Source organism: Anopheles coluzzii, chromosome X, assembly GCF_943734685.1.
Source record: "Anopheles coluzzii chromosome X, AcolN3, whole genome shotgun sequence".
NCBI classification, from domain to species: domain Eukaryota; kingdom Metazoa; phylum Arthropoda; class Insecta; order Diptera; family Culicidae; genus Anopheles; species Anopheles coluzzii.
This window is the reverse complement of record NC_064669.1, coordinates 17,620,121-17,644,957: the sequence shown is the minus strand read 5'-3', so window position 1 is coordinate 17,644,957 and position 24,837 is coordinate 17,620,121. Positions and strand designations below refer to the sequence as shown.

At 44.7% G+C, this 24,837-nt stretch overlaps 1 protein-coding gene across 18 annotated transcripts in view; it reads left to right on the top strand.

Annotated features, from left to right (window-relative positions):
* LOC120949387 (inositol hexakisphosphate and diphosphoinositol-pentakisphosphate kinase) overlaps positions 1–24,837 on the top strand; it is a 47,234-nt gene that overhangs the window by 12,972 nt on the left and 9,425 nt on the right. For 6 of the 18 annotated variants that reach the window (XM_040366681.2, XM_040366669.2, XM_049609310.1 and 3 more), the window contains 10 exons: positions 8,202–8,770; positions 9,173–9,499; positions 10,343–10,433; positions 10,533–11,451; positions 11,531–11,649; positions 11,873–13,188; positions 16,213–16,335; positions 16,403–16,859; positions 16,965–17,051; positions 22,406–24,481. In XM_040366681.2, coding sequence (XP_040222615.2) covers positions 8,384–8,770; positions 9,173–9,499; positions 10,343–10,433; positions 10,533–11,451; positions 11,531–11,649; positions 11,873–13,188; positions 16,213–16,335; positions 16,403–16,859; positions 16,965–17,051; positions 22,406–24,481 — 5,902 coding nt within the window. In that variant the 5' untranslated portion in view covers positions 8,202–8,383. The other 12 variants (XM_040366727.2, XM_049609333.1, XM_040366736.2 and 9 more) reach the window with 9 other exon arrangements.

Sequence of the window (24,837 nt, the reverse complement as noted above, 5' to 3'; positions counted from 1 at the left end):
TGGCCTATGCGAAGTGACTGCTTGTCGAACCTGTTAAAATAGTCGTAATGTCTAATGTTATCTTCATTCTTTTTCTTAATTTTTAATGGAAGATAGTTGCTTTTTAGTTCGGCACTGCCATTTGCCGCCCTATTGGATAACGAAGAAGCAGTGGCGAATTTAGCAGCTGCCGTCAGGAAAGAGTTAGATCCTTTCTTTGAATTCCTGACGGAACGTAAATAATAAGAACCTTTTTATTTCGAATTACATTCAAATATGCATTAATATGTTTCAGGCTTTGCGAAACATTTGAATTTCAAAACTCAAAATGTGTATAGAGATTCTTGTTGAAATTGCTTCTTATATTGTTCCGGAACACAATCGTGAGCTGTATCTGATGATGATTTTGATGCGATTAAGTCCCAGATTTTGTTTCAACCGTAAAGGCGATAACCTTGGAATGAGTGACAAAAGCCCGAATTCATTGACAGATTTTTATTTATTTATTTATTTACATAACTGTTGTCTGAATTGAATACTTAACAACATACCTATTAACTAAACTTATTAAATATTTGCTCGGAGGATGGATCGGAAGGATGGTAAGGAGAGGTGATGGTCAAACAGGTGTGCGCAGGAATTAAACAATCTCACAGCACGTAATAAAGGGTCATTTAAACCAACTGAAGTGCGTCGATTTGGAACAAATAAAGGAGTACGAGGGCGTAAGGAACGAAATGGAACATAGAAATGCAGGGATGAAAGAATGATATGTGAATCCACAGCATTAGATATGAGCGAGGCAACAAACATTATTTAGGAAATGTGACGGCGTTTCTCCAATGAGTCCAGACCCAACAGATGGCATCTTTGCTCATAGTCCGGTAGAGTATCTGACGTGAAGCCGGGCATTTTGCTGACAATATACCGAGTAAATGATCTCTGCACTCTTTCTATGCGGTCAATCGATGTAAATGAGGTGGGACACCAAACAACAACACAGTATTCCAAAATCGGTCTTACTAACGAACAATATAACGCTTTTAAACACAGAGGGTCGGTTATGCGGATTGAAAAACTTTTTCTCATTGAATGAATTGAATGAAAAACATTTTAAGTTACACCAAGATCTTTTACCGAGAGTACACGATTTATTGCTATACCCTCGAAGTTATAAGCAGTCGTAACGGGACAACGTGAACGACTGAAGGACATGACATGACATTTTTCGGGGCATAGAACTAGCTGGTTCGATGAGCACCATGATGCAAATCGGTTGAGGGTGTTTTGGAACGATACGCAGTCATCAACAGACGATATAGATTTAAAAATCTTTAGGTCATCTGCATAACAAAGAAAACAATCGTGTGGAATGACTGAGTTAACATCATTAATAAATAAAACGAACAATAAAGGACTCAACACGCTACCTTGAGGCACTCCCGATTTGGATGAAAAGGATTTGGAAAACAGGAGTTTAGTTTAACACGACAAGAGCGATTGCTGAGAAACGAATCAAGCCAACGAATGTGTGAGTCAATGAAACCCATTTTGGATAGCTTCGCAAGAAGGATAGGGTGAGGAATACGGTCAAAGGCTGCTTTAAAGTCAGTATAAATGATATCAACCTGAGAACCGCTGTCTAAAATAGAGGTGATAAAGGGAGTCAAGGAAATAAGGTTTGTCAAGGTAGAACGTTTAGGAAAGAAACCGTGTTGCTGAGGTATAATGCAGTTTCTTGCAATAAAGAGGATATGTGAGTGAACTATTACCTTTCTTAGGGATAGGAGTAATATGAGCTAATTTCCATGTGTCCGGGAATGAACATGAATTAATGGATATACGGTACAGTTTTAATAGGAGAAAACTGAGCACAGTATTGCATTTCTTATATACTGCTGCTGGAATGCCATCTGGACCGGGATTATATGACTGTTTCAGATTTTTTATTGCTTGTAAAACTGTGCTAAGGTGTAAGTTTAGATTACTGTCGTTGATTACTTCGGTGGGCGTGTTATGAGTGCTATTAGAGATTGATGCTTTGGTTTTGATTGATTCAGCATACACACTTGAAAAATGTTCAGCTAGAAGGTTGCAGCAGCCGTCAGTACCGGATGCAGAGAGATTGCCAAGAGTCAGATGAGAAGGGATATCATTAGATTTACGACGTTTATCAGCATATCCCCAAAAGGCTTTAGGATGAATTTTAAACTGTGCTTGCACTCGGTGGACGTAAGATCCAAAGCAAGCCCTGTTATATATGCGATATGCATTAGAGGTGTATTTGAATATGCGCTTATGATGAGGATCTGGCATGTCTTGATAATTACGTAGTGTGCGATTGCGATCTTTTTTGAGGGAGCGGAGTGTAGAGTCAGACCAGGGAGGGGAGTTGTTAGGTTTATAGGTAGGACAGCAGGAGGGGAAAGCCGAAATAATATTAGCATTAAAAGTAGTAACCGCATCATTAATTGAAATATCTGTATCTAAGAACGACCAGTTAATATTCGAAAGCATAGCTGAAAGTTTAGAGTAATCCATTTTTTAAAGTTATATCTACGTATATTTGACGATACTGAGCGCGGAGCCTTTTGAATATTTGCAGAGAGAGAGAGAGAGAATTCTAAAGCTGGATGATAATCATCTGGTCTAATAAAAGGTGCTACAGTCCATAGCACCTAAATGTTTATATCAACTGCGCTCTCATTAACAAAAATTAGATCTAATTGACGTCCCAGACTGTTTTTGATCCCTAAAATTTTACGGAGACTACACTCTGTTATTATGTCGCAAAATACATTATGTTGAGCGTTGCTTGATGAGTGTGCATTACTTGAAACATAATAGTTTTCAATGGGCGTCCAAACAATAGAAGGCATATTGAAATCACCTAACAATAACATTGAATCGTTTCTTTTTAGGCGCTGTTGAACCGCATCAATACTATCGCTAAAGCTATTTAACAAACGTTATTTGGTATCATACCTGGCGGGATATAAATGCTGCCTATAAATAGAGATACTCTCTGCATCCTAATCTTTACCCAAACCATCTTGATGTTGGCTGGAGATGAAATCAATTCGGTGATCAGATCCGTTGCACATGCAATTAGTACACCACCACCACGAGAGTATGCGCTGTTATTTGGAGAGCGATCGCAACGGTAAATGTTGTATTTGTTACCCGAGAAGAGCGAAGACGGTATTTGTTCGTTTAGCCACGTTTCGGTAAAAACAATGACGTCATAGATGTGATCGCTGAGCACGCGAAGTAACTTATCCAGTTTCGTACGAACGCCACGCACATTTTGATAGTAGATCGTGAGAGTGTTGCGTTTCGACGAGCGATTATTGCGATTGACATATCCTGTTGGAGTTCTCTCAGTTGTTGTAGTTATTGATGTCGAGGGATCGAATGTGTGGGTTATAAATTGGATGTGTGAGCAGTGGCCAGCGGTGATGCTATTAGTGTATGATTGTTGGTAGTGGTTACGACAGGTTTCACGCGTAAAACCGATGTTGTTATTTATTGTTTGCGATTATCAATAAATTCCCTGTAGGTTATAGTGCATGACCAAGTGGACGGAGAGAGTGCTTTGTCCCTTAGTGCTGACGACATCCCAACTTTGAAGGATACAAATGTTAGTGTGCCAGTATCACGATCTTTCGGTGTCAGCTTGATGATAATGACGTCATCAATCCCTAGTTGTTCCTTAACGAATGTCTCAACCTCGGATTCGGATAAGGAAGGAGCACCAAAATCTTGGTGGGGCTGGAGGTACCGTCAAAATAGGGTGAGACGATGTTGGCGGTGCTGCTGTACCCGAAAGAAGTGCAGGGATCACATTCGATGAAAGCGGTGAACGATCGATGAGTCTACGTTTCGATGTGTTGGACAGGTCTTGTTGATGTGTTGTGTGTGCGGTGAGTGATGGTCTGCGTAGTGACGTTGTCGGTGCAAGTGGAGTGGAATGGGTTTGGGCTATTGCTCGAGGAACCATATCACCAAGTGTAGTGGCTAACGCTTTTTTAGTTTCGTCCAAAGCCGAAGCCACGCGCCTCTCAAATTCCTCTATTAATTGCTCTTTGAGAGATGAGAGAGCAGATGACAGCTCTTCGAAGGATCGACCAGTACGTCGCGACTCTAGGCAATCCAAACAAAACGACTGTGTGTGCACTGTGTGTCTGTTTTAGTGAGTTCCTTTTTAGTGAGTCCGGCTGTCCTTTTCCTCGGTACATTCCCCGATGTTGCTTGCTTACTTGCAACATTCCACTACCGATTTGCAACATTCCCCTAAGTGATTGAACTATTCCCTTATATGATTCGAAACCCTGTATGGCGCCAACACTCCCTTACCGGCCATTGTGTGACGATTTAATGCGTTTTCGAAGCACTTAGATTTTAACATTAATCTGATATTTTACAAATAACCTCTACCAAAGGTTTAAATTAGCATAGATAAATGATTTGTTTTTTATTTGTGTTTACAATTATTATAAAACTCATTTCCTACATTTTCCTTACGGTTACCATTGTATTGGTCATATACTAATTTGCTCACAACTCTGTAAGCGTCGTCATTAGAAGAATCATTTTGCCACTCGATAAACTTTGACTAGAAGCTTTTCGATTGCAAATTTTAGTTTTAACAATGTTGTACATAAGTGATACAGCTGCAGCAGTTCCTTCTGAATATTTTTTGTTGTTGACTATTTTCATTTTCAACTGATAGAATGTGTTTTCAATTGCAATTGAAATTCATTTGTCGATGTCCCAGCGTATGTATGTCGATGTATTAAGCGAATGGTTATTTTCGTTGTAAGTCTTCTTGCGATTGACTGTGGGTGTATACTTGAAAAATCAAGTAACAACATAACAAAACTAAACAGAAAATGCATAGTTAAGGCAGAAAAAAAATCATTGCAAAAGATGAGACAATCAAATACCACACGGAAGGAATGTGGAAGAAGATACGCCTCTTGATTCGAAAAAGGAGGATCTATGACTCGATTAAAAGCTCAAATTCAAATCAAACACGTTAAAACAGTATCACTTGATATTTCAGTAGGAGTATAAATGCTTGTTGCACTACTCAACTACTCGCAGAGACATTCCTACAGCAGGGGTCTCCCAACTTCGGCCCGCGGGTCAAATGTGACTCTCGAGAGCCTATCAAGCGGGCGGCATTGAAAAGGTTCAAAAAAATTTTTTTGAAAATGTTTCAAACGGCTTTTTCTTTATATGCATATATTAGCGCATGCTAGCATCATGCATCATTTTTTTTTTTAACATTTCCGCAAAGTAATCGACCATTAGAAGGCAAAACTAAATATGATTTGGTCGTTTCTAATGAAGGGGAGAAGCAAAAGATTACTTTATAAATTTCCTTGTTGGACAAAACATGGGGCACAAGCAGCGAAAGAAGATGTTTAGCTATGGAATTTGCTTTAACAAAGGATTTGTAATGAAGATACAGTGTGGGAACAAAAACCTAGCTCTCTGGGATTAAGTTGTAAAAGATGACCAACTGCATTTCCATGTCTAAGGAAAGCATGATGGAGGACATAAAATGCATAGGATTAATGATAGGGAAACGAAAAGGCATTGCACAACCTTGCTTAACAAAATTTCAATTCAATTTTGGCAAACAAAACAAAAAACAATCCAATTCCAATTCAATTTTGGGTAGCGGAATTTGGGGCAAGTGTGCCATACGGGGCAAGAGTGCCACCAAGCATTTTTCCTTAAAAACTTTAGTTTAATGATCAATTGTGTATACAGTTGGTTGCTTTCCAATGACTAGGTATACTGAGCCGAATTTCATATAGACCAATCGATATTTCCCATTGTTTTGAACTGATTTATATTGAGTTTCAAAATTGAGCAGAATATTATAATTTTTTAATCCAACCAAATAAGCTCTCAAAAATCATGCGAACAATCAACCGAGAAAATATTTACACCACCGTATAGCTGAGAAAACGTGAATTTTTTTGTGGGGTTAATTAAAAAAAAAACTTTCTTTTTGTCACTGAAAAAGTTACAACTTTTGGGGCAAGTGTGCCATCTCTATTTGGGGCAAGTGTACCACCATCTTTCATAGGCGCGAGCTGTCAAAAATGTAAACATTGTCGTAGCGTTCAGCGGTATGGTGCGCTTTTACGAGCGGTTTCTACTCCGGAAAAACGGACCAGCAACAACCCATATTGCGATACAGTTTGTGATGAAAAGAGGTTCATTGGTGACGCTAGACATGTAGGAATACATACACTAGTGGTACAAACGTAATAATTTCCAATTATCTAAGAAATACGGTTATTTTAACCAGGTGGCCGTCTTGCCCCATACGAGTGGCACTCTTGCCCCATAGCCCAAAAAACAACGTCTTTTTGGACCCTTTTTAAAACGCTTCAAAAACTGTTTTGTTTGCACTTTTTTCAAGCGAAACTCATTTATAAGTGAGGAAATAGATGTAAAATAGTTATGAGATTTAAATCGGCTTTTGAAAAACACGTTTTAGTGAGTTATAACTTGAAATGCTTAAGGTGGCACACTTGCCCTAAATTCCGCTAAGTGTACCAATTGTGGCTAAAGCTCGAACAATATTTTTGCTTTAAAACAGTCAATTTGCGTTTTGAAACCTCGGATGGATTTTTTTTATTTCAATTATGATCATTTTAACACGTTTGTGAATTATTAGTTTCATTCTGGCCACTTCCATTTGTTAAATATCGCCCTTTTGAAATGTGTTGCCAAGATTTTTGCCATCTCTTACCATTTTAATAAAAGTAGCACTGTAGAATTTTAGAGATTTTGAAATAACTAACCATTTGTTTTCCTTAAAACCATAGTGATACAAAATGTAGTGAACTAACCATAGTGATGGAAAATATTAATTATTTAACGACTTCACATAAAAATTTACCATCGTTAAATCGAAAATGTGCCTTTTTCGGTATGTGCATCATTGTTACAATTATCCAACGGTTTACCAAATATCGCAGTATACCATGGATGCTTTGTTTACAACTGTCTATTTGGTCGTAGAGCGTTGTTTTGCAAGTTAAGTGAATCTGGGGTCTCGTTGTTATTTTCGCAATCTAAAGTATTACTATGGGTTCAAACATCATATACTTATGATTTTTTTTAAGAGTTATAAAATCGAATCAGTTTCATCAAAATAACGCAGTCATGAATGGCTTTCATATGAAAAACGCGTCCTATTTGCCAAATGCGCTCTTATTCTTTCCTGGACGACAGTAAGAGTAAGTCTTGTTCGTGGCAGAACTATTTTCAAGATAGTTGGGAAATGGCAAAACCAATTCAAACAAAGCACCCTGATTTGCACTCCAGTGCAGCTCGTGCTGAAATGATAGCTGGCTTCGATATAGCTTGCAGGTGATATGAAGGATTCACTAGGAGATATGAAGGGTGTCCTGACACGATGTTATCAATTAGCCACTATAGCCAGAATTGGTTCCTTGAGATCCAATTTTTAATCGAAATTATCTACTACACGAAATTAACACTGAGTCAAAATAAAAAATAGTCTCGTGTTCTACACATTTTAGGCTTCAAAAAAACATACTGACTTAAAAAATTGTACCCATACTTCATTTATGCAGAAGTAGAATCGGTATCTTGATTACCATAATACAGCCATAATTGGTGCATTTACCCTAATTAAAATAAATTATACTATCGAATACTTTGGTACCGGTTCGTAAGCGAACTATACAGAGACATAGTTAGATACCTTGGTATTGTCTCATTTCTTCTACGTGGGACATGACCAGCAAGAGGACTTACCTGACAAAGGCAAAAATAAAACGCAACGAGAGTTTAAAAATGTACGTTGATAGTGTTGAAATGACTGACGCCGTACATTTGAGCACTGCAACAGGCGTTCTCCATCAGGCCAACGAGAGAAGCATGGGTTTAAATGTCTAAGAATGGCTAAAACTGACGCGTTAGTCGCAGAGAAGAGGGTACGTGCGCGCGAGAAGCCCTTGAAGAGAACGTTTATGTAACGGACGGACCGGCGGCCCCCGAGAACGAAAGAGAAGCGACTGTGTCCGATGGCCGATTGTCAACAATTGCAATAATCAGATGCAAATATGTGTCCTATTAGCCTCTCGCACACAAACACACGCACACACATTCACATTCTGTCGTAATAGCAGCGGCAGTATCGGAAGTGCTCACGTTTTAAAATTTTGCAGCTACGCAAAACGGCACGCAGGAAGGTGCGGACGCACGGTTAGGTGTTTGAAGCCGGACAGAATCGCGTGAACCGTTGAAACGACGTCGTGACAAAATTCGTTAGTGAAGCTACAGTGCAGTGATAAATATATAAATTAATCCATCCCCGAGGGCTGAGGTTGTAGTCGAAGGCGCGCGCCAGATGGAGTGGTCGTGGTTGCGCGACTGGTGGCGCCTGGCCAAGTTCCGCCGGGGCGACCGTACCGATCCGATGACGGCAGGCCAGCGGGACCGACGCCGTGCCAGCGGGTCCGGTGCGGCCGTATCGGGCTTTACCGGCAGCGCTCTGCCCGACATCGCCGACTCGATGCAGGAGCTGGAACCGGTGCGGTTCTTTGTCGACCGGCTGGACGACTCGTGCGACGACGCAAGCGACGACGACGACGCAGCGCAGCGGCCGGCGGTGGACGGTGAAGAAGGGGAGCAGGAGCGGCGGCACCACTACCACCACCCGGACCGGCATCTGTACTTTGGCGCAACGGACGCGTTTTACGACGATCCGTACTGTGACTGTGAAAAATGCTTGAATGTACGATCCTTTTCTCTTTCTCTCTCTGTCTGTCTCTCACTGTCGCTCTTGCGCTCTCTTATCATTTTTTCCCCTGTGTGTTTCTGCTTTCATTTCACACTACCAAATCGTTTAGTTTTTTTTTTAAATTCTCCATTCCTGTGTGCGTGAGTGGTGTCCCTCCTTAGCACTCTCCAACACCTACTTCCTCTGGATCCCCACTCCCTTCGCCGACTGCACACTATTTTTTATTTTTTTAGCACCTGTCTAACGTCTAATCAAACGACGTTGCGTTACACACCATTGCCTACTTCTTCACAATTCACAAAAGTCAAATTCACCACCTTCGTTTGCCGCCATATTAACTGTTGCATTGTTCTTTCTCTCTCTCTCTCTCCCTTTCCACTGTGGGTTTCATTTTAGGGTGATCTCGATCCGACCGATGGCCTCGACTCGGACGATTCGTCCACCTCGGGCAAGCAGGTGGTGGTGGCGGTCTGCGCGATGTCGAAAAAGTCGCAGTCGAAACCGATGAAGGAGATCCTGACCCGGCTGCAGGAGTTCGAGTACATCCGGATGGTGGTGATCGGGGAGGAGATCATACTGAACGAGCCGGTCGACCGGTGGCCGCTGTGCGACTGTCTCATCTCGTTCCACTCGAAGGGCTTCCCGCTCGAGAAGGCGATCCAGTACGCCCAGCTGCGGCAGCCGTACGTCATCAACAATCTGCACATGCAGTTCGACATCCAGGTACGTGGGTCCGTCCGTGCGGGTTCGGTCTTGTTTTGCTCGGTAGCTGATAGCTTTAACCCTCATCGCAACCATAACGCTGTGTGTGTGTAACTGTCCGATTTTGACCATTATTAGTAGCAGAAAGTAAGGAAAAAAGCAAACCGGAAGCCGGCTGTAGGTTAGGGTGTAGTGTAGCGCAACCAGACCGGCCATGTTGAAGCGCTTCTTCTTAGTTTAGACATGTGAAGGGTTGGCGCGCCTCATTGGTACACTGGGCTTTTCCTCGTGTCGACACCATAGTACGTGTTGTGTTTCACTTCCCTCCTTCCGCCCTCGCTGCTCACTGATTTCATTTCTCTCTTCCTTTAATTTCGGCGGATGACGCGGCTTTTGACACGCAGGAGGTAATGCGCCACGCAAAAAAGGGGGAACGCCTTCGCAACGGTCCTGTGCCCGCCTACGAAACCCATCTAATTCCTCGCACTCCCTGCTCCCCGTTCCGTACCCATTCCCTGCTGCGGTAGGCTGCGTCCACGGTGGTTCGACGGCATCTGCTCTATTTGCTTTTGACGGAGATATGCGGACAAACTTAAGTTGTGCGAATTGTCCCCCGGGAGACGCCTGTAGTGCAAAAAGGGGAATGGGGCTATAGTGTGAAATGTGTGTCGCAATGCACAACTTGCAAACTGTGTAGGGGAAAAGAAGGCTGATAGGAAGCAATCGAGACGTTCTTGCAAGTTGGTCGGTTTTGAAGTGTGTAAATAGCAAGGCATGCATGTAATCATCTTTACCAGTTTACAGCCTCTCGTCCGTTGTGTCGGTGTGTAATGATCTTTTCTCTTCAAACTACTTTATTGGCAGGATCGCAGACGTGTGTACGCCATTCTCCAGCAGGAAGGTATTGAAATACCGCGCTACGCTGTGCTGGACCGTGACTCACCGGACCCGAAGCGTAAGTAATGCTGCTTTTTCCTCGCAACAATCAGCCTTTAATGCTCGTTCGCTTCCCACCCTTTTGCTCTCCATCCTGTGTAACGCCGGTAAAACACAGAGCACGAGCTGGTCGAGTCGGAGGACCACGTGGAGGTGAACGGAATCGTCTTTAACAAACCGTTCGTGGAGAAGCCGGTCTCGGCCGAAGACCACAACATCTACATCTACTACCCGACGTCGGCGGGCGGCGGCAGCCAGCGGCTGTTTCGCAAGATCGGCAGCCGTAGTAGCGTGTACTCGCCCGAGTCGCGCGTCCGCAAGACCGGCTCGTTCATCTACGAAGATTTCATGCCGACGGACGGCACGGACGTGAAGGTGTACACGGTCGGGCCGGACTACGCCCATGCCGAGGCGCGCAAGAGCCCCGCGCTGGACGGCAAGGTCGAGCGGGACAGCGACGGCAAGGAGATCCGCTACCCGGTCATCCTGAGCAACGCGGAAAAGCTGATCTCGCGTAAGGTGTGCCTCGCGTTCAAGCAGACCGTGTGCGGGTTCGATCTGCTGCGCGCGAACGGCAAATCGTTCGTGTGCGACGTGAACGGGTTCAGCTTCGTGAAGAACTCGAACAAGTACTACGACGACTGCGCCAAGATACTCGGCAACATGATCCTGCGCGAGCTGGCGCCCCAGCTGCACATACCGTGGTCGGTGCCGTTCCAGCTGGACGATCCGCCGATCGTGCCGACCACGTTTGGCAAGATGATGGAGCTGCGGTGCGTGACCGCGGTCATCCGGCACGGCGACCGGACGCCGAAGCAGAAGATGAAGGTCGAGGTGCGGCACCAAAAGTTTTTCGAGATTTTCGAAAAGTACGACGGCTACCGGTACGGGCACATCAAGCTGAAGCGGCCGAAGCAGCTGCAGGAGATACTGGACATTGCCCGGTCGCTGCTCGCCGAGATACAGACGAAGGCGGCCGACTCCGAGATCGAGGAGAAGCAGAGCAAGCTGGAGCAGCTGAAGAGCGTGCTGGAGATGTGAGTGAAGTTTGCGGGGACGGGGCACGGACGGCATGCTTAGTGAATGGCGAATCCTTTGTCTTCTTTCGTTCGGCAGGTACGGCCATTTTTCGGGCATCAACCGGAAGGTGCAGATGAAATATCAACCCAAGGGCCGACCGAGAGGATCAAGCTCAGACGATGGTAAACAAGATTGCAGTACGTTTGTTTTTGTGTGTATGTTCGTTTGATTTCTTTTTCAACTCACGTATGCATTTAAGCTCTTTATATTCTATTTGTGGATAGAATGTTTGGTTTGTGTCAAATCTAACAAAGCAAAAGGGTGATTCGGTTTTACAAGGCTTAGTTGTGGGATTTGTTTCTTTTTTTAAGCCCTTGTTTATTTCGCAATTCGCTTCCATCGCACTATTCCTGATCGATTTCGTCGTTTTCTTTGCAGCCGACGCACCGAAGGAACCGTCGCTGGTGCTGATTCTCAAATGGGGCGGCGAGCTGACGCCTGCCGGCCGCATACAGGCGGAAGAGCTCGGGCGCATCTTTCGCTGCATGTACCCGGGCGGCCAGAGCCGACAGCCGGGCGTGGGCGAAGGTCCAGGCGCCCAAGGGCTCGGCCTGCTGCGGCTGCACTCCACCTTTCGGCACGATCTGAAAATCTACGCCTCGGACGAGGGCCGGGTCCAGATGACGGCGGCCGCGTTCGCCAAGGGTTTGCTGGCGCTCGAGGGCGAGCTGACCCCGATCCTGGTGCAGATGGTGAAGAGCGCCAACACGAACGGTCTGCTCGACAACGACTGCGACTCGAGCAAGTACCAGAACATGGCCAAGTCGCGCCTGCACGAGCTGATGCAGATCGATCGGGAGTTCACGGCTGAGGACCGGGACGCGATCAACCCGGGCAACGCGATCAGCATCAATCTGGCGATGAACTTTGTGAAAAACCCGGTCCAGTGCTGCGCCCAGGTGCACTCGCTGATTCGCTCGCTGATGGCGGTCGTTGCGGTGAAGCGGGACGATCCGAAAACGCGCGACGCCGTGCTGTACCACGGCGAAACGTGGGAGCTGATGGGGCGCCGCTGGGGCAAGATCGAGAAGGACTTTTGCACGAAGAACAAAAACTACGACATCTCGAAGATACCGGACATTTACGACTGCATCAAGTACGACCTGCAGCACAACCAGCACACGCTCCAGTTCGACCTGGCGGAGGAGCTGTACATCTCGGCGAAGTATCTCGCGGACATCGTGATCCCGCAGGAGTACGGGCTGACCATGCACGAGAAGCTGACGATCGGGCAGGGCATCTGCACGCCGCTGCTGAAGAAGATACGGGCCGACCTGCAACGCAACATCGAGGAGCTCGGTGGGGAGGAGAGCGTCAACCGGCTGAACCCGCGCTACAGCCACGGCGTGTCGAGCCCGGGCCGGCACGTACGCACGCGCCTCTACTTCACCAGCGAGAGCCACGTGCATTCGCTGCTGACCGTGCTGCGGCACGGCGGGCTGCTGAACGTGCTGACCGACGAGCAGTGGCGCCGGGCGATGGACTACGTGTCGATGGTGTCCGAGCTGAACTACATGTCGCAGATCGTGATCATGCTGTACGAGGACCCGATGAAGGATCCCAGCTCGGAGGAGCGGTTCCACGTCGAGCTGCACTTTAGCCCGGGCGTGAACTGCTGCGTGCAGAAAAATCTGCCCCCGGGTCCTGGCTTCAGGCCGCACAGTCGCAACGATTCGGTGACATCGAAAAATGCGGTGAGTGGTTTGTACGCGCTAGGATGTCGGCGCTAGTGACAGTGTAGTGTGAAAGGATACCTCCATCAACTGTTCCAACAATCAAATAGTTCAACTATCAACTAAAACGAGAATGTAACAGTCAGAATGCTTTACATCGTTTTGCTGGCTCGATCAAAAGACGGAAAGAGACCGTTGCCCACGCGCTGGCTGTATGACTGTTTGTTTGTAGAAAATTGTCGCATTTTGTCTGTTTCGACTGTGATTTGCAAGAGGTTTATTACATCTGTTCTCATTTTCTTTTGAATCCTTAACCGGTTGCTATGGAACGCAGTAAAATACGTCTGAATCGTTTTCGACGACGTTTGGATCGCTTTCACCTACATTTGGATTTTGCAGTATCTGCGCAAGTTTCATTTCAGCGCTTCGTTTATTCAGTGACCACGCGACGCATTAAGCTTATAATTAGAGAAAAAATTAATTAATGCATTCATTACTAAAATCCAATTTAAATGTTTTATTTTTTAAATAGATTTTTGCTATGTGAAGCTTACTTCACCATTTATACATTTTTGAATGTTCGACAACATTATAAAGATGATCCGCTGCTTACTGCATCCATTAGCTCATCTTCATGCAATGGCTTCGATCGTTTAACTAAGGTTTTCCGCTAAAATAGACATATTATACTATTATATACATATTAGACTATTCGATTAAAAAATGGAGAATATGGCGGTTAAAGCATGAATGTATGGCCGTTATTCTCAAAACTGGGCGTTTTTTTACATTGCGATTACGATGAAACGGCACATGGTGCATCCCCTGGATTTTTTCTGGATTGATGGCTCTGTTGTGTGGCTCATAATGAAGCATCCCGCGAAACGTAAAACAGAAACTACGCGAACGTAAAGCAGGCACCACTTGGACTGCTCTTTGACCTACCAACGATTGGCCATAATTCACCCTCATTGGAGCTTGAAATCCAACATCATCAATGAAAACAATGGAATTGTCTGCATATTTATTGCGTAGTTCCATGAAATTTTCGGCATATTCTTTTCTTCCGTCTGCCCGTACAGCAAAATGGTAAAACAGCCCGTATGGCAACGTTATAGATTCTTGTTGATCTATAGTCGAAACCTTCAATAGCCCGTGAAATTGTTGGAATTGAAACAGTCACGTTATGATGTTTATTTAGTTGAGTGACAAGATGCTTCAATGTGATTGATATGTTATCTTTATATATCCAACAACGCAAGCTTTCAACGTGCTCTTCTTTGAGCTTCCTTGTGTTTGGGGTAGCTCTAACAGTAGCACTGGCTGCCCCAGTGGCTCTATTTTTTTTAATATACTACGAACCGTGGAATGCTTCTTATTCAATATAATCGCAATTTCTTTCATGTTGGGTCTATTGCGGTAGGCTTTCACTATCCGTTCGCGGGTTTCCTTAGAAGTCAGTTTGTTTTTTCGAGTTTCCATGTTGCTATAAGTAAAAGATACAGTTGAAGATAGAAAAATAATGGGCTCTTATTTACTGTTCCAAAGTTCCCGAATGTAGATAAAGCCTTTTCGAATTATTGAGCTTTTTACAACGATGCTTTTGGGAGGAATCTTACTAATTAAAAATGGAGGCAATTATGTAATTTGGGGAGGTCCCGTGATACAGTCGTCAACTCGTACGACTCAATAACATGCCCGTCATGGATTCAAACCTAGAATGGACCGTCTCCCCGTAGCAAGGATTTGACTATCCGGCTGAGTGGTAATAAGTCTTGAAAGCCTGTATTGTATAGGCCGATATGTCCGTGTAGGACCTTACGCCAAATAGAATAGAGAATGAAAAATCGTTTTTTTACGTAAGGAGTACACCACGGGAACGCCGAGCGGTCACTGTGTGCCGAAATGAAACTTGCGCAGCTACTGCGAAATTCAAGCGTAGCTCAAAGCGATCCAAGCTTAGCTGAAAATGATCCAAACGTAGTTGAAAACGATTCAGACGTAGTTGACTAGGATCCAATCTCATGCTATATGCCATGGTGTTAGTATATTACTCTTGCTTTCGTAGAATGTCATTATGTTTCGATGGTTAGCAAAATGTTTTGTTTATTATTTCCTAAGGAGAGATGCACCTATAGTATGTTTCATGGTTGATCGTGACTATGGTTTGCGTGAGAGACACTATCTAGTTTCAATTGTTTACGTTTATCGAGAGATGCGCTGAGGCTCAAAGGTCGTGATCATGCGCGATATTGTGTGCAATCTATGTTTATGTTTTATCGCGGCGATATTTATATCTTCTTTCTGAGCCGGCTGAGTGTATGGATTTCTTACTTTTTGCGGTTCGTTTTGTGCCGCGTTATGAAGAATGCGCATGCTATCAATTATTGTTTTTAACTCAAACTGCTGTGTTGCTCATCGCATGACCGACGGTTGAAAATTATTTAAAAACATCCCTTAAACTAAGATTATTTAATTCAAATTATCGCATTTACAACAGAGAAGATTCTAAACACCTCTGATTCTCTGTAGCTCTACAAATGATGAACAGAATCTTGCTCGACTATGGTTTAACGTAAACTGACTTATTTCTTAAAAACTTGCTGTAGCATATTTGATTATCGGTAACTGATTGCTGCTATAATTCATCATCGCTATAGTTCGGCGGTCGGCAAACTCCGACTGCGAACGAAAGAGCCAAATTCTACAAAAATGTTCGTAGAGTTTCACGTGAAGTAGCAAATAGACGAATCAATAGCAAAAATGTGTGAAAGTTATGTGTGATTATATGAACTGTTAAGAGCCACCATCTCAAAATGAAAGAGCCGTACTCTACCGATAGCTGCTTATAGTTCATTACCCAATCAACCAATGCGAGTTACATCTTTCAACGCGTGAACAACCTCAATCAAGCAATCAAAGCTCAACTCAACTGTTTCAAATTTGAAAAGACACAACTGTTTGACGGTTTTCTTTTAAATCGCTGATCACAGGTTGAATTGGGCAGCATTTTTATACTAAATATCTTTATTTCAAATCTTTCAGAGTGGAGATGAAGACACAACGTCCCGTATCGATGAGGAAAATGACACGGAAGAAGAAAGCTCCTTTTCGAACAACTCTTCGCTGCACCATACGCCTTCGAAGACGCTGCCTCGCACCGATGCGGTAATTAGGAAATGTTTCTCCCCATCTCCCCACGTACGCACTGTTCACTCTATGCTTGCTTGCGCAGGATTTTGGCAACATCGTGGCCAGCGCTGGCTCGGCAAACGTGAAGGAGCGACGGGTGAAGAAGATGAAATCATCCTCCCCGATACCGATCGGCTCCTGTCACACCGTGTCCGGGCACGAGGCGATGGATTTGGCGAAGCGGCTCAGCGAAGAGCTCGCCGTCCAGCAGCAGCACCAGCTACAGCAACAGCAGCACCAGCTGCAGCAGCAGCAGCATCCGTACCATCATCATCATCACCAGCAGCAGCAGAAACATCTGTACCAGCAGCACCACCACCATCTGACTGGTTCGTTCGGGTGCGGTGGCAACGCGAAAGACATCACGCGCCCGCTCAGCCCGGACAGTGAGCCGCGGGCCCGATCGTTCGAGCACCAGCAGCAGCACCACCATCATGGCCACCAGCACCATCACCATCATGGCAAAATGCATCACCACCGTTCGAAAGGTGGAAAGGGTGGTAAGTAGCAAGCACATACTGCTTGTAACGATGACTCTTTTTTATTTATATTCTTTTCGTTCGACTTTTCTTTACATGAAACCTCTTTGTTGGCTACACACACAGCGCTCACGATGAACACGTTACGTGCGGCGGCAGAACGTTGCCAGTATGCTAAGATGGAGTCGGTTAAGGATTTACTCGAGGCGACAGGTAATGTTATCAGGGACCTGCTGGCAGGGCTTGGCCTACTTTAAGAATAATCCACCCACTACCACCCACTACCACCCCACCCACCCTCACTCACCCACACGAGTGAGGTTTCGATTCGAGGTTTCTTGTCTCTGTCTCCTTCGTACACTGGTTTTTTCTTTCACTCACGCGCGCATACGCGGATTGTTCATGATGCATTACTATTTTTGGTTTGTTTTTCACCCCTTTTGTACATGAGTTGAGCGAATGCTTCCTTTTTTTACCATATTTGGAATCAAATCAATTTATTTTGTTTGCTTTGTTTGGTAAGTCACTGTAGTTGTATAATGGATTATTTAACATTGGGTTCGCAAGGTGCTTTCCTCAATAACCGAGAATGTTTGTGTAGCATAGCTGAGTTAAACTAGCTGAGTTGTTGTTAACCTTAACCTTAGAATATCTAACCTAGTGCATAGTCTACATTTGCCATATCTAATCCTTAACTAGACAGAGAAGAGGAAAGCTATGTACAGACAAATATAAACTAGCGATTTAAGACTAACACTTTGACAGTCTCACTATTTTTTAGAAAATGCACAGACCCATAATGGAATAATGGCAACAAACTTTTAGAAGAAAATAATTCATGTCTGTTCTGCAAACTACACAATCTGAAACATGAATCATTCAGGCTTTTTCTATTCTTGCAATCGAGCTTTCTCTACGTCGAGATGAATATTACCTAGAAAAAAAAAAATCGATTAACTTTGAAACTAAACTATCCTGTCTCTAATTGTGGTTTCGAGGTTTCCGTAGAAATGTGTCAAGTAGTCCATAAAAGCGTCTTCGTGTTTTCGATTCTAGAGTCGATTCAAGCCAGCCGTTCTCGATATCAAGCTAGGATGGAAATGGATCAAATTGACAGTTTTTAAGTCAACTGTTGCAGTTTTCTGTGATGAAAACAATATGTAATGATAAGAAAATCTTTTCAACTCAATTAAAATCAAATTTGATGCCCCAGATTGAAAAAAAATGAGATAACTCAATCGAATAAGATAAGAAAAAGAGATTGATTTTGATTACCAATTAGTAAATTCCTTATCTTTTGGCTTATGGTCAAATTTTGATGTGAGACGTGAGAGTATTTTCAAATCATTTCCGACAGTAAATGAATCGAATCGAGTAAAAGGATAAAATAAGCTTGATTATCATTGTTATATCTTACTCCCTCTCTCCCCACGCGACGAATGATTCGAAACGGAGAACAAAAACTTTGCTCGAGCCTTGCTCCCGTCAATCACTGAAAATACGGTCAATCACGGGTAAAATACGCTGTTCAACTAGTTAATTAATTACAGTAAATGTCTCAATAATGGAGCAATTTGTATGGGTTCAGTTGTGCTTTAATAAATTTTAAGTGTCAGGAAATTTATGAATATTTTAACACATAACAATTGAAATATGTTTTATCTTCGCAATCACAACTATTTTTTCCATCAAACACTATAAATTTAAGAAAAAATATATCTTTTTGTGGTTGCTTCGTTGTACCTATAATGGTGGTATTGTTCCTATAGTTGTCGTATTCTGTTCCTATAGTGGTGGTAAACAAAGATACCTCTAAATTGTGTATAATATAAATGATTGCATAATATTGATTTCTTACCGAAATTGATCGTAAAAAATGGATACATTTGAGTGATGAAAAGATTGACTAAAGTACTTTATAACGACTGTAGTATATCCACGCCGGGAAGAGTGCTTGATTCGTAGTCGATTTTTCACTTAGCGAGAAATGCGAATTTTGCCCTTTTTTTTTGGTAAATTACTTACAGCAAACTCATTTCTGTTGCTCATTTCTGTTAATAATAATAAAAAAACAACTAAAAATACGAAAATATGGTCAAAAAGCAATTCAGTACATCAATAAAATTTCATAAAAGTTATGTTAAAAAATAATAATTGCGTGGTTATGAGATAATTTCCAGCGTTACCAAAAATATGAACTTCGTTGTGAAATCCTAAGGATTTTGGAAAAATTTTGACACATTTAACAAAATAATAGATTTGTTTGTAACTATGTAAAGGAAAGGTCCCATTTAACTTTTAAACTCTTTGTTAAATACCAGAGAACATTTTACAATAACATAAATAACTTAATTACTCTTAAATTATCGTTTAGTGTAATACCACCGCTATCGGTACTAGCACCACTATAGGTACGTTTACCCTATGCTAATTGTGCTCTGGATTGGTATGTCATTTCATTAACAGTTCAGGGATCCGTAGAGAGGCGATCCTTTTTTAAAGTTTATCTTTACCTTGATTTACCTTGAGGGAACGGCATGATTGCATCAAATTCATTCGCCTCTCGCTAGACTCGTACATATTTTCATTATCATTCATGTAAAATTTGCAAATTTTGTCGCCTTGGCTTCTTAAATTTTGTGTTTTACTTGATGATGGTTCTATACAGATGAAACAAAAATAATAATAATAATAATAATTGCTTTTTGGTGTGGGAATGTTAATTAGATGTTCAATTAATTGCCGCTTTCGTAAGCATATGGTGTATAATTTATTTACGATTTGAATTGTTAGTGTTTACTCGTGATTCATGTACTTTTCCTAGAGTGTGCCTTAACTCCCCAAAAGTACGGTCATTTTTTGTTGTGATATGTTTCCTTTTGAACGTTTTTTTTTCTCTGATAATTTACTTATGTGGGCATACTTGTTCAGCTTTCCATGTATATCGCATACAAAATTATTGTTTTTTTTTTTAAATATTTTTGTTTTTGTATTTTGCTTATCAATTAAATAACATTTGTATCCACGGCATATCCTCTTTTGGTCGTTTTGACGAATTTTTAGACACGCACACCAGTTTGTTTTCGAAAAACTCGGATTTTGTGTAATATAAAGTTTGCTTTATCCTCTAAACAATTCAGAAAAGCTATACATACGTGTCGTGATTATATAACAACTATCCCATAGTTTGGTTCTCGTGTAACATATTTTCGAAGTAACTTTCACAAAGTAATAAGCTACATATTTATATTACAATTCTATGCTCACACAAATACACCTGCACAACACTAGAGCGTTTACGGAAAGGCGCGCGAGATCAATAACACACATCTATCGTTACAGGTGCTCACATACAGTACAAACTCTCCCCATTCCCCCTCGATTCCTCAAGCAGAATGTGCATGTGTTGGGCTATCCTGCAGAGACCGCGCGCTAATCGAAACAGTACTTACTAATGTTGTTACAAATGATTTTTCCCTAATTAACTCATCTGGCCAGCAATTGTTCCGTGTCCTTGGTTCGCTCGGCAACCGGCCGCTAGTAGCACGAGACGTTTGCTCGTTCCTCTGCTTTTACCATCATCTCCCGCCGATGGCGTCGCCTGATCTTTCACCCGACTGTTTGTGTTTCCGAACCCGAACTGCCCACACCCAGCCAGACCCCATCTTCCCCTGTTTGAGTCCCATGAGTGTGTTGGCTTTTTGGTAGGGGACGCCCAGTTAGCATCTTAGCAACTTTGACCATAGGATCGAGGAGTCCATTGCTTTTCCCCAGTTTGGCACACACACACACACATTCGTTTTATTCTTCCTTGATTAACTCGCAGATACACACATACACACTTACATGTTCCCCCACACAGCGCCGCGCAGTTGCATGCATCTACTGACAACAGTTTTGGTCAGTTTAGTCGTTTGGATTTTGGTTTAGTTGATATTTTTTTCTGAAAATGCAAGTGAAATTATCACAACAAGAAATCAAATCCTCTGTTAGAAATATTTAAAACACATTCCACTTTCCGTTTGTTTGTTTGTTTGTTTGTTGCTATCGTCAAGTTTAACTGTCGTTAATATTTATGTTTCACTTTGTTGTAGTATCGTATCTGTTTTTCAAACGTGGTTCGATCTTTGGCTGTCTTGTAAGTTTCTTTCGTTTTGACTAATTTACACCGCAAAGTATGATCTGCTGCTTCCTGTCCCTTCACAGTCATCTTCATTTGTTTTTTTTTTTTGTTTGTTTGTTTAAAACCCGCAAATCCGATACATATCACTGAAACATACGTCCAAGCATACGTCGAGTTGTTTCCTATTATTGCCCGATCTAATTTTGTTGTTACTTTTTCTTTTCTTTTTCCTTTTTATTCCCCTTGGCATTTACTTTGCTTTCGGATTGTTGCAATCTGATGCACTCCAAAAAAAAAAAAAAAAAAAAAAAAACGTTGCCACATCCATTCGGCGTTTGTTTTTTTTTCTATTACACACCCCCGCGTCTAGTGTGATCTCTTCTTCTTCCTTCCACGACACACGAAAACAAATTCTGCTCGATCTGCCGTCTCGGGGACGGTCGCAACCCACACTTGAGCGCTAAAAACTGGTAACTGTATATTTCTTTGCAACGTTATGTTGTGTTATGTTTTTTTTTTTCTCTGCCCGTGTGCTGTTTCGTGTGGCGGTTTTGGAACGTTTCCGGCCCATGTGTTTTACGCGCACGGTTTGTGCCCGTGTGTGAGTGTGTTTGTGTGTGCGCGTCTATGGTGCCGTTTACATTTTGATTTACGAAATGAAATAATAACGTTTTATGGTTTGAATTTGGTTTTGGCAATTGCTAACATTTTAAATTTATTATTTCTTTAATCCACATCCCACCCCTTCCCTTTCTCCCCCGCGCCTGATTTTTATTCCCAAAATACCCACGGTATGCGCGTTTGTATGTATCTGTGTGTGTATGTTTTTTTTGTGTGGTACTTTCAATTTTTTTTAAATGTTTTTCCCTGGAATGGCATTATTTTTCTTCCGTTTTTCTCTCTCTCTACCAAAACAAATCCATGTTTATGTTGCGTTTTCTTTTTGCAATTGGTTTGATATTTTCTGTTTTGCCAATTTGCGCGACCCGCGTGTTCATCCGTATGGTTTTATCTCTTTCGACTCACAACCAACGGTCATTTTCAAATCTCATGCGAACACGTGTCTCCATGCCGCCTGTGTGCCAACTGATGCGTGTGCCCCGGTGTGTCTGTGTGTTAATGTTTCGATGTGTGATTGATGGTGTTTGTTTGTTTGTGTGTGTGTGTTTTGTTTTTCTGTCACTATCACGGTTTTTGTTGGGACTTTGGTTGTACATAAATGCTCCAAAATTGAACATGTCACCAAAAACCCACATGCTCTTCTAAACACACCCCGCCAGCGTCGTTCTGTTTTTTCTCCACACCAATCTGCCTCTTTTTCTGATCTGTTTTTTGCGATGAAAAAAAAAAACAAACTTGGTGGTTCACCTTGGTCGAACGAATCATGTCCACTCGGTCTTTGATGTTACTCTTCCGCCCCATTGTACATATCGCGCTGGTGCAGATCTCGCCCTAGACTTTGTCCTGAACGACGAGGAACGTTGCGTCGGGTGCGAGTGTTCCGCACTGCAGGCACAGGCATGCTTCGCCCCAGCCTTGCCGACCTGCTCGTCGTTGTCAGCTTTGCCGACCGGAAGGGAAGAGGAGCGCGCAGCTGCAACCGGAGCGGACAGCGATGTGCCCGACATTCACCCGGAACCGCCGCCGGCCAGCGCTGTACGGCCGAGCCTGTACATTGGTCCGCCCGAATTGTCCTACAGCTGCGATTCGATCAGCGAGTTCACCCCGAACCTAGACGACCAGGAGCTGTACGTGTCGTCGTTCTCAGAGTCGGAGGACGAACAGCAGCGAGAGGATGCAGACGATGCGGCGAGCGGCTCGGACCAGTCCCGCTACTACAGTGCGCTCGGACAGCACGACGACTGTAGCGGCACCTACCTTCGGCGCTCCCTGTCGTACACCTTCTCGAACGATCCCGGCCGCTACCATCCGGGAGGGACGGCAGACGAGCAAGCAGCAAAGCATCGCGCTCGTCGGACGCTGATGGCGCGCAGCGCGGACGAGCTGTCAGTAGCCGATCGACAGCGACACGGTGACTGCGGCACGGCAGCAGCCGGCTGCTGCTGCCCCGTCTGCTGGCTGGCGGTACCGGCGGACGACAGCATGCACCGTCGCAGCCGCTCGTTGAGCCCACCGTGCGTGCGCCGCCTGCGCAGCAACACTACCGCTGGCGTGTCGCCCGCACTGCTGCAGGTACCGCCCGCAACGGACGATGGGCCGACGTCGGTGCGGCTGGTGCGCTATCCGGTGCGTGCGATGGCACGCTTCGCCAGCGATCCCTCCCTACCGCTCGGGCGTGGCTGGGCCGAGGCGGCCCACGCTCCCTCGGACCGGGCGAAAGCGCTACGATCGCTGACGGGGGCAACCTGGCCGTGGGCCGACCAGCGGAACCAGCCGGTGCTGGTGACGCTTACCACGCCGCCGCCGGACGAGGACGAGGACGGTGAGCAACCGCTGCTCCGGCTGCTCCAGGCCGCCGCCGATGGTGATGGCGGCGCGGTATCGGGAGCCCAGCAGCATCACCCTTCCGGCACCTGTAACGATGGCAACGACGGGCACGTCGCGTCAGCAAACTCCTCCTCCCCGTCCCTTGCACACATCTCTTCGCCATCATCCGGTCGCGATGTTCCGCAACCCGGGCCGATCACCATTCTCAGCAAAGTGGCCCCGGTCGTTACTTCCCCTTCTTTCCCTCCCACTGCTGTGCTTTCGTCTTTCTCCGTCTCCATTACCTCCTCCACTTCCACCACCAACACCAACAACAACACCACCATCTGTCTGTCTGCTGACACAAGTAATTTCTCTTCGACTTGTTCTTCCCATGTGCACACAACCACCAACACCGCCGACACCACACCTGCCGTCACCGCCACGTCCGCTCTGATCGGTCCGCTGTTTTCCACCACCAATCGCAACCCCACCCTCTCCTCCGCCCGCTCGCCGACCCCCAAACCCGTGCTGGTCAAATCGTACACCATAGACGGGTGCGGCAGCAGCAGTGGTGATGGGCTGCTCGGCTACCCGATGACGACGACGACGGCGTCGGCAGCGGACGAGTCAGCAGCAGCGGCAGCCGGACCCACCGACGGTGGCGCCGACACTGGCCTCGCCACCAGCACCACCACCCTCGCCGGCGGTGGTGGTGGCTGCCCGCCGTGCTGCTGCGGCACCGGGGGCACCGTGCGATACCCCGGCTCGTCGCACGGGTCGGGCTCGCTATCGTCCTGCTGCTGCTGCTGCTGCTGCTGCTGCTCGACGCCCTCGTCGTCCGCGGGCGGGCTTGCCGGGGCCGGCACAGGGGCCGGACCGGCCGGCAGTGGTGGTACTGGATCGAGCGCTGCGACGGTCCGACGCCAGCGGCACAGCATTGCTGGCCAGATGAGCTACTTTAAAATGTTAGGTACGTTCAGCAAGAAGATGGCGACCAGCACGAACAGCCTGTTCAGTACCGCCGTGATCAGTGGCAGCTCGTCCGCGCCGAACCTGCGCGACATGATACCGAGCACCGCATCGCCGTCAGGTAAGGGGTAATGGAAAGGGAAGGGTATTCTACCTGCAGCGGAACCACCCCACACCGTGGCACATCGACCGCCCTAGACGGCTGCTTGGTGTGTAAGATGGAATTGAGAACCACACGCTCACCTGCGGTCTGAGATATGTGCCCCTCGTGGTTCCGATTCCGAATTCTGTTCGAATACAAATCTCCCAACGATACATGCTGAAAAGAAGTCCACCCAAGAAATGCAACGTCCTTTGTGTTGTGCATGTGTATACACAGTGTCAAAATTCTTTTAAGCGTATTTTCATTGCTGAGCAAATGTTTGAACCAGTTTATTATTTATTACTGAAGAATCTATTTTGAGCCGCGAAATTGTT